The sequence below is a fragment of the Poecilia latipinna genome, unplaced genomic scaffold (assembly GCF_001443285.1).
Source record: "Poecilia latipinna isolate Pla-1442-1.1 unplaced genomic scaffold, P_latipinna-1.0 Scaffold3164, whole genome shotgun sequence".
Lineage (NCBI taxonomy): Eukaryota > Metazoa > Chordata > Actinopteri > Cyprinodontiformes > Poeciliidae > Poecilia > Poecilia latipinna.
The window spans coordinates 26,564-37,357 of record NW_015115780.1 but is presented as its reverse complement, the minus strand read 5'-3'; the positions used below and the strand labels follow the sequence as shown (position 1 = coordinate 37,357).

General features: G+C 38.5%; 1 protein-coding gene across 1 annotated transcript in view; it reads left to right on the top strand.

Annotated features, from left to right (window-relative positions):
* The first annotated feature begins 274 nt into the window (after nt 1-274).
* LOC106940286 (beta-catenin-like protein 1) overlaps nt 275-10,794 on the top strand; it is a 29,885-nt gene continuing 19,365 nt past the window's right edge. Inside the window, exons 1-3 of the mRNA XM_015022992.1 lie at nt 275-363; nt 1,357-1,454; nt 2,916-2,996. Of these exons, the coding sequence (XP_014878478.1) occupies nt 1,383-1,454; nt 2,916-2,996 (153 nt within the window). The 5' untranslated portion in view covers nt 275-363; nt 1,357-1,382. The remainder of the gene's footprint in view (nt 364-1,356; nt 1,455-2,915; nt 2,997-10,794) is intronic.

Here is a 10,794-nt window from a genome sequence, read left to right as displayed (position 1 = left end):
TTAGCAGAACAAGCAGAAACAAAATGGTTCAAAACTGCCACAGCAGTTGTACAAAATGGTTCAAAACAAACTGCCTAAAGCAGTTGCAAACATCAAACGTGGGGGGACAGCTTCACAAAGCCTCTTTCAACTAGCTGCCCCACTGGAGGAATGGATTCAGGAGTCTTTTATATGGTGCAGGTGGGCCTCATCAACGTCTGATTGACTTGTAATCCTCTGCTGGTCCAATGGCGTAGCCGCTCCCCTGCAGCCTTCAGGCAGCCAATCAGGAAGGTGTGCTCTCACAGCTGAACCTGCATAACAAAAAAGGGAACCTGCACAGCCTCAAAAGGCCAGGGGCCGTAACGCATGTTTTTACCTCAGGTCTGTGCTTTTAAATCCTCCTGACTGCTGTGTTGTGTATTGTTCCAGTGCACTTTCTCCTCTGTTTCTACTCACACTCTTACTCTTGATGGATCTTTGTGTCTTCTGAACCTACTGATGGCGGCAGGTGTTACAGTCCTTAGTTTTCTCAGCTCTCATGTCTTGTGAGTAAAGACGCTGCGGGTCACGGGAGGATTGCACAAAGGAAGCCGACAGCAAACAAGACCCCCTTTTAAAACACAGAAACGGGATTGATTCATGCACTCCTGTTGCTTAGCAACTGCAAAGCCTCATTGAGAGAGAATATTGACCTCTTGTTGATAAAGTCCAATTACATTTTTCTGCCTTCGCTTTGTATATATCTAGAGATTTTTACAATGTCATCCCCTGACTGCCTCCCTAGTGTGTGCACCGCATTTCCATTCAATATCTTGGAGAAATATTGTGCTATGATTGCCACCTGCTCCGGGAGCTGCTGACTAAAAGGAGATGTGAATATGATCCTTCTTGAGCATGAGTAACAGGGGGTTTCAATATGTTTGTGTTGCTAATTTAGTCAATTAACATGTCTGCAGATCTTCTGCGCCTTCAATGGCCCCAAAGCTGCCACAAACATATTTCTATCACCGCAAGAAACATAATTCAGCCTCTGCCAAAACTGCTACACGTTCCAGCAGGCTCCGAAATGAAAATCGATTTCCAAAATTTCATTTACATTTTCTTCTACTCTTGCTCTAAGCTAGCTCTGTGCTGTAATTTCAAATGATCAGATGCTAATCAGGTTGCTGCTTCTCAGGGCTTTATCTTGTAATGTGCTTTACGTTTTTTTATTTGGTCAGAATTGAAACATGTTGATTAAAGTTCAAGCACTTTTGTGTTGTGCGCTCATTTCTCTGTAATCTACTATGTTTTTAGATGTAATTAGCCTCCATACACTGTTGGTGGGACTTGAGATGCATGTTGTTCACAGCATTACTTTTAACTCTTCCTCAGAACACGTCTGCTCCGTCATCGCTTCCATGCTGAGAAACCTCAAGTCCCAGCAGAGAACCAGACTCCTCAACAAGTTTACAGAAAACGACTGTGAAAAGGTTGGCTGTTCTCTCGTTCCTTTTGACTTCTTTTGATTTATTTTAAAATATTTTTCATCCTTACTCCTTCTGTGTTTTTTTGTTTTGGACTCACTTCTATTCACTGAAATTCAAACAAAGTTTTTATTTATTTTTGTTGCACTGAAAGCTTTAGTGAAATTTGTCTCTCTGCTCCATTCAACCATTTTCTTGAGTTTATCTCCTATGCAGATAGACGGACCTGTCCAGGCCCCTTTTCTATTGAAATTTATTCAGTTGAAAATGTACACCTGCATGAATACAAGTATGTGGTTAGGTAATCAAATTTAGCTGAGTCAGGCAATGATTTGTGCATCATTTAGGAAAATTACACTATTCACATTAAGTTAAGGTAAACTTCTGGAAAAAGTAAAAACTTCACACCACAATGATGTTTTGCCATGAAAGCAGGATGTTTAAGCAGAAGCATGCAATCACCATTTAATGTGTTCTTGCATTATTTATCCATTTCTATTATATTACTAAAAATGGTCTCAAAACAACAATATTATCGTTTATCACAATAACTTGTATAATTTATCATGACAGGTCAGTGTACAGAAATATTGTTTGTCTATTCAAAAGTTTAGAGAAGGTTGCATGAAGTTCATTATTAAAGGTTTTAGTCCATTTTAGGTTCAACATGGCTACTTTTGAGAGTAGCCATGTTGAAATGTTTGTACCTCTGAAGTGACTAGTATGTCTCCTTGGATTATTGTCCAGTTTTGAGCAAGAAGTTTAATTAATGTGAATTGTGCCTTTTAATCTTTTATCAGCTGCTTGTTTTGTTTAAAACAACTTGGTGGTTTCAGGTGGTCTGCCCACATGAAAGCTCAAAAACAAGCTTATTCTTGCTAAAGGTAACAACAAGCAGCTTAATGTTTATTTCCATTAGATGGAGCCACATTGACTCTCATTTAGATTGATCCTAAAAAGATGCTAAATTGAAACATTCAGATGGAAAAACTCATTTATTTTGGAGTTTCTTTGCTGTATTTATCAAGAACATTGAGTCTGTTTAGAGCACAATGAAGTATTAAGGATATGAAGACACAGCTCACTGTCAGAAAACTCAGTCACAGGTCAATGGTAATGGCCTAAAACTAATTTTACTCAAGAATAGCTTAGAGAACAAAATAAAATAATTTTCCTCAGCCTAGCTTGAGCCCAAATCTATCGAATAACAATGGAAAGACTTTCCTCCCTTCCAGTCTGAGACAGCGTGAGCATTTTGTTCATGAAAAGTTTCCATTATTAGAGCTGCAAGCTTTATTTTTATCTTAATTTATTTGGAGAGACTTTTTAGCCAGCCAACGTTTTACACAATCTAAGTACTTTTTTAATTATATGCGTCTATCTTGTTTCGCCTCTTTGCTCCCGTTCTTTGCTTTCTAATCTCACGCCATCGTTCTTCCGTCCAACGCTTCCTCATTATATCTTCAGGTTGATCGACTGATGGAGTTGTATTTTAAATACCTGGAGGCTGTTCAACAGGCTGATAAGAGGATCGAAGGGGAGAAACATGTAAGAGCCATCTTTTTATCCTCCCTCCTTACTGATCTAGTCTTTCTGTTAACTTTTGATGCACTGTTTTCATGTTGAATCAGTTGAAGTGACGGATTCACATAAAAATCTCTTTACTTAGAAGATTAAAGGAGAAAAATAAAGCTGTTATTAGTCCCATGAAAACAAGTCCAGGGACTTTGTTGTAGCTGTTACTTGTAGTGTTTGTTTTCAATTGTTTCCCTTATCACATTTTGTGGCATTACGACCTCAAACTTCATGTATTTTATTAGGATGTTTTTGCAAAAGAGCCACACAAAGTTCTGCAAACTGAGAGGTCGGAGAAAAATGATTGTCTTAATAAAAGGGGCAGTATCATGAAATCAACTTTGTTTTAGCTTTACATCATGTTATGCTGATTCCTCATGTGGAGTGTTGCTCCACTCCTTCCAAATGTTTGGGTTTAATATGCTGTAAATGAGACTTCCCTTGGCTTCTGGAGAAGTTTACGAAGTTATGATACTTTTGCAAATTATATCACCTGCAGACGTCCACAAATGAGAACTAACCCGAGTCATCATTCATTCATTATTGATTCAATTAAAGCTTCAGAAGTACATTATAGATGCAAACAATGTTGTGAAATTAATTTGAAGTAAATGTCATCTCCTTTCTAGCATTGTGAAGAAAAAAGACCAAAAACCAACTGAACATAATTTACAGAAGAATGAAACGTTTGATAAGTGTGTCTGTGGAAATCGGACAGTTTGATGGAGGAAAAGTGTCCAGGCAGAGAATACGAGTGCAAAAAGTGTTAAAAGAGCTTCTTCTCTCCAGTAATGTAGAGAGACCGGAAGAAAGTCACAGAAACACTGTAAATACTGGATGGGTGGGTGAAATGTGGAAAAAAATAAATTAAAAGAAAATAAGTGATGCAGCTAGAGTGAAAGGGAAACGGCGAAGTGGAAGGAGGCGTGGGTGGAGACAGATAAGTGAGAGATTCCTATCTAAAGATGACAGAAGATTAATTTCTCAGACAGACAGCGTGGTAAGATTGCCAAGAAAAGGCCAGACAGTTTGACATTCTCCTCTCCTCCTCCTCCTTCGTTTTTTTCTTTCTCTTTTCTCTCTCCCGTTTCCCTCTGTTGCTCTCTCGCCTCCGCCTGTGGGATGGAGACAGAAGGGTTGTTCATGATAACCTGGCGATAAGGAGCGGCGTCCGCGTGTGCTGCTATCTTTAAAACCACATTGCTATAAACCACCTGAGTTCACAGCCAGACACGCAAAGCAAAAAGAAACAGAAACACATTTTACGTCATTTGAAAAAATGACTTTGGATGTAATAGTCCTAATATTTTATTAATCTGATTCATCTTAACAGCAGAGTGAAAGGCTGGTAAACTACTAGCACCAGATGAATATGAAGATAATACAGAGAGTAAAGTGTTTAGTGGAGAAGATGGAGCAGAGATGAAGAGGGGATGCTGACCTCCCTGTGGAGCCGCCAAACATTTCCAGTTCATGTAGGCGGGTTGCTGTCCCTTTAAGACAGTGGTCCCCAAACTACAGCCCACGGGCCGAATCCAGCCCGCCTCCACATTTGATCCGGCCCCCTGAACAATACCAGAGAGCATTTAGATTTTTTTTTCATATACCGTATTTTCTGGACTATAAGCCACTTATATGTGGATTTTTCTTCAACCACCAGGGGGCTCTTTAGCAGGAAGTGAATCATTGGAAGTCAAAATTGGAAATCAAAGAAGAAAGCGCCAATTAAAACGGAATTAGGTTTTAATAGGGAATTGAAATTTGAGAATGTTGTTGACTGTTGACAGCTTTAACAAATATGTACAATTTTTTTTAATAAAAGTTACATATTGTGGCTTTACTTTCAGTCAAAACAAAATCAAGCAGTTAAGAAATGCATTAGCTACACAGATTGGAATGATTCAGCTTCATTTTCTTGAAGCTTCATTTCTCAAACTATATATCTTTGTATTCAATGTAATATATATCATAGGTGTTACTGCAGTATACACAACAATAAAAATAGAGAAAAAATTTGAGACCTATTTAAGTCAAGTACAGAAGCTTCAAATAAAGTTTAATCTTTAATCAGCTTTTCATGTTGGCATTATAGTAAATAAAAAAGAAATACTATTTTGCAAATTGTAAGTTATTCATCTCAAAGTGTGACCACCAGTTTAGGCTTTTGCATTGTCCTACTTTGTCAGTTAGCTTTATAAAGCATTGTGGTAAATTATTTAACATATCACAGAGGGATAACTGTTCCGCGCTGTCCACCGGCCTCAGCACAGTGCCACCATTTCTCTTCCCATTCCACAGACTGCAACATCTCCATGATGATATTTTAAGTTGGTGTGAACCAAAGCCCCCACCAAATGCCACGTTCCTTTAAATAAGCTGATAAAGACGCCAACCCAGTTCTGTCCCGCATCTCGGCCCGAATCGGCTGCCGTCAGCAGCAGTGTTTTATCTCTCTGCACCCTGCCTTTTTGGTTTCACCCTAGTTAAGCCTGTTTTTAAGGAGCGGTAAGCAAAATGTTTTTTTTTTTTCCCTCTGCAACATATTATCCCCAGATTTCTCAGGAGGATAGCGGAGGAAAAGCTGCTGCTGCTCTTTCCGTGTGCCTTTAATAAGCTGCTTATTTTAGTCCCACCTTGGTATCTCTCTTCCTCTACCCTCCCGTTATCCTTCTCATCCCCTTTACCTTCAAGTTACTTTCCCTTCTTGGAATAATGTCCTAGTCTTCCTCCTCCTCAATATTTATTTTCTATCACTTCTTCTAATATGCTCCTGTTCCACTTTTTCTTCTGTGACTTATTCCTGTTGTTTTCCATACAAACTTTAATGTGTTTGATCTCCTCATGTATAAATCTTTCAGTTTTCTCTTTGTCTTTTTCTGCTGTTGGCTCTGCTTTCTGCTTTTTTCTTCACATTTCCCCCTCCTAACCTTTTCCTCTTTCTCTGCTTGTTGCTAACAACTCTTCTGAGATTGAGGAAACTCAGCAAAACATGTCTTAGGCTGACCTCAATACTGTAAAATGCTTCAATGTGCTTTCCCACTAGTTATTCACTCAGATTGTTGTTTAATGCTGAGCAAAATGGCCTAGATTAGGTTTGCTGATGGTTCAAAGCAGAGCAATTCTCTGGTGTTGGTTTTGCACCCAGATGAGCTATTTATAGTTATTCTAAAAATAAATTGTCTCCCTTTATGCTACGAAATCTTCTTTGAGTTGCAGCTTTGATCTCCAACTTTCCTTCTGTTTCACAGCTTTGTTGTGGTTATTCTTTCATTCATAAAAGTTTTCAGTCTTTCCTGGTTTTAAAACCTTCTGCTCTTTAATCAGTCCATTCATTGTTTTGAGGTTTAATTTAATTTGCAGTGTTTACTCTGAGGCTCAGTGTTTTATCTTGTGCAAAAAAGAAACTTTGCATTTTTACAACATTTAAATGAATAATTCATGTTGTTTTAAACCGAATTTTTAAATAAAAACTATTACATTATCGCAAGAAAACAAACTTTTTAAATATAATGACTTGGACAAGTTGAGCAAACCTGAAATATCCACATTTTTAATAACAAGAAAAATATTTTAGAGCCATTTACAATGGATTATGTAGTTTGCATATAGTACTTGAATACAGCATCATGCTACATGTGCTGCAGCTGAAAACTAAGCAAAAGTACAAACTTCACAGCAAGTTGTCATTAAATAATCAAACCAATTAATCAAACTACTGGAAGCTTAGAAACAAAGGATGTTTCCCTAAATAACTTGTTGCAAAAAATGTATCTTAGGATATTTTTAATCATCACATAATGCTTAATTTCTTTTGATAAAGTGGAACCGAAGTCAGATCTGTGTGAACAAACTTGGCAAATAAATCTGATTTTGACAGATTTTTTACTTTTTCACTGCTTTGTGGCGTATTGATTTGTAAATCAGGACTCATCACTGCCTCCCTCCCTTGGGCCTCAAGGTTGCTAAATTTAGAGAATTACTACTGTGGTTTGGGTTATTTCTTATAAAAATATTGCAACAGGTACAATAAAAAAAAGTTTGTAGGCTTAAAAATAAGATGATGATGAATCTGCTTCAATAAAAATGTTCAAACCTGAAACTAAACTAGAGTTTGTTTGATAAATTTGATTTGACATAGAGGTATGGGCGGACAATGACTAGTCTTATGGCTGATTTGTAACAAAAGGATTTTTGTATTTTTGAAATGAAACATTTACAAGATGGTAACTATGACAACTGTGATAGATTGGGGATGGAGGCACTAACAAAAAGACGGGTAGCAGAGCAGATGATTTTATTGTGAGGAACCAGAATGGAAAGAATTAGAAATGAGTAATCGGAGGGAGGAGGTCAGGTTGATTTTTGGAGATGGAGTTGAAGATGCAAGGCAGAGAGGGTTTCAGTTTGTGCAGTGAATAGATTAGTCAAAAGGTGGAGGTGAAGGAGGAAAACAGGAAGATCAGATAAGCAGTAGGGAAGGAGTGTTGTTCTGTCATCCAGGCAGAATTAAAGTACAAACTGGTTTGCCGTACACATGCAACCAAAGAGCATTAAAAGAATCCCTCTAAAACCAACAACAGCATGCTGCTGATTAGAGTTTATATTTATGGCCCAAACCTGAGCCGAGACTCAGACCGAGTCGGGTCAGAATTATTAGCTTGATGGTCAAGTTCAGGTTTCTGTAGCGTGTTTAATAAACCTGTAATACATTCAGCACAGGGAAAAGCTAACCAGAACTCCTAAGACAAAGTAGTGTTAATTTACTACAAATAGATGAGTAGATAGTTTAACCTGTTAAGGAAATGAAGTGATTACTGAAGTTAATCTGTACAAGCAGAGCACACTGCAGTGAGAAGATGGTACCAGTCACACATCCCAGAGGATTTGACCTTAACTCACCCTGCGGTTACAACTAGCGACAAAATGGAAGATATTAAATAAAAGCTAAAAACAGGAGAACTTACACTCCTTACTTAGACGGTAGTCTAGAAATGGAAGTCAGCAGTAAATCATAATGGAAATAATACATCGGGTTTTCCTTGGGCTTGGGCCCATCAGTTCGGATAATGACACAATGCCTGTGGGCTTGAACCAGGTCTGATTTATTTAGGCCCTATCTAAACTACTGATTAGTTAAACTGTTTCTACTGTAAAACATGTTAATATCTAGACAGATTGTAACAGATTGAGCATGTTTTTATTTGTGAGTTCCTTCCCCTTCTGTTGTTTTTTGCTTTGCCCCACTTTGTGGAACAAACCATAATTGATGTTCTCCCAAGAGAGCGAGGCTGTTCATTTTCGCTCTGTCGCAACAAGAAATCAGCATGTTGCCTTTGGGTCTCCGAGTTTCACTTATTTTCTCTAAACTTGACTTCAGCTTCATCCTGTGTGCCAGTGGTTCATAATAAGGCTATCTAGCTTCACTTTCCTGCGTTTGCTTAAGCCTTACAAAGACAATATATCTTACTCATGCTCACTCCCACAGTGTGTGGGTTTAGCAAAAAATGTTTACAGAAATCCCCATTTAAGCATCGCAGCACAAAGAAACCATAGGACTATAACCAATAAATGTTGGTTGCTTACATGTCATGCGCACCTGCACATATACTAATAAATGGCTTAAAAAAGTTACACACAGCCCACCATAAATCATACACACTCCATCCCACAAGCACAGCGGCAGAGTGCAGCTGAGTTACAGTAAAGGGGCTGAAACTGAAAATCACTGCTTATTACTTTGTCTGTACTGTAGCAGGGCTGCAGGGCTCCCCTGAGGTTGCAGTAATTTTCTTGTCCAATCCCTCTTTTCTACACGTTTTTCTTTCTCCGCTTCCTCTATCTGGCGTTGGCCCCAGGGGCCGAGCCGACACATAAAAGATATTTGGCCACAGTGTCAGAACTCACGAGTGGACAAAACACTGTGGCTGTAACGAGCGCGGCGACGTCGGCTCCCGTTTTAATATCACACATGTCCTCTTCCTCTTTGCTCATGATAATGAATATTTAATGCACTTGTCATTGCTCAAAAAATCTCCTCATCCTCCCGGAGATTTTGAGGTCTGGCTCGAGTCGTCTCGTGTTGGACATCTTGTCTCTGTTCTATTAGAGCGAGGCTCCTTGGAGGACGCGGCAGTCACCTTGTCATAACGTTTTGTTTGGAAATGTTTTTCCTACTTTTCTTTCTGGGGGTCAACAAAGCAGCTGGTTTCTGCGGTAACCCAGTGTGTTAGATTCAGAAACATCGGCTCCTGCCAGTCTCTCTGAGTGTTTTGGGTCACTGTTTAATTCCTGGCTCAGTCCCTCCATGTTCCATCCTTCCATGTATTTCTGTGGTGTTTTATTTGATAGATTAACACAAAGCAGATTCCAGTTGTAAAGTGGAACTAAAATGGATCATGGTTTTCACATTTTTGCAGAAACGATAAGTTGGGGCAAGCATTTGTATTCAGCTCCTTGAATTGTGGCAAACAGGACTTATGGGGGTTTTTTTTTGTCACCATTCTTCCATAAAGGCTGGAATTTGAGTGTCTAATTATGTTTTTATTAGATTCTCCTATCTGAATTTTGGCTTCTGGAGACGTTTGGTTGCTCTGGATTTTAAGGGTTACTTTTCTGAAAGTTAAACAGTATATATACATTTCACAATGTGCTTCTTTCTGTTGGTCCATTTGATAAAATCCCAATAAGATATATTGCAAATGTGGTTTAAAAAAAAAGCATTGGATGCTTTTGTCAGGTTAAGCCTGTGTCTGCTGCAGGTTAAGCACTTGACAGTAGAGCTGGGGGAGATGAGGAAAGTCTAATATCCTGATATATTTTTGCTATATCATGATAGACAATATATATAACAGTATTCTTAACTAAGCTCCAATATTATTTTAATTTAAACTTTAGACCCCTTGCAGCTTGATGTCACCCACGCAAGTTCCTGCCCCATTTATCTGCTAGACTTAAATGTAAGCTCATATAAAAAGTGATGCAGTATTTTGCTATGAACTGTCTACACTATGACTAGATAACAAGGTGAGAAATAAGTTTTAACTAAGAAAAAAATAGCGAGGGAGAGGAAAGTAGGTCAGTTATGCTTGACTTTGACAAACTTAACATATAGATGTGCTGTGGAGTAAGGTGTGTTTTGGTTCAGCTTAAAAATAAAAAAGGTGACCTAAAGCAGGTGTTTAAATTAGCTAATCAGCCACCGCTGTGTTACCGTGGCTAATAGCAGTGGTGGCTAATCTACCACAGCGATCACTCATTAATAATCACAAAATACACATCAAGCCTAAAAACCGAAAACTGTAATGAACTGAATGTTCTCTTCTATGTAGGGCAGGGGTCCCCAAACTTTTCCTTTTTCCCTTCTCTGGTGGGTTTGTTACAGAAAAATTGTGACGATTGCAGGAGTGCCTAAACGTAAAAATGTGTTGTTTTCCAGAAAGCACAATCAAATAACCCTCTCTGGGTTCTTCACAGAAAAAATCCAGGAAATAACACTATTTATGAAATGAATACCGTATTTTCCGGACTACAAGCCGCAACCCCAAAGTTTTCTAAAAAAACCCCAGTACACATACATATATAAGCCGCAGAGATATCTGTGGCTATGAGCCACAGATATTTCCACTCCAGGTTTTCCACAATTTTGCAGGGTGAAAGAATCACCTGACTTATTCCAAGAGACGAAAGTTGCAGCAGAGGGGGGTGGACACCCAAAATTTGAGTCATAACAGGTCAATTGAATATCACATTTATGACGATTGAAAAAGAAAAA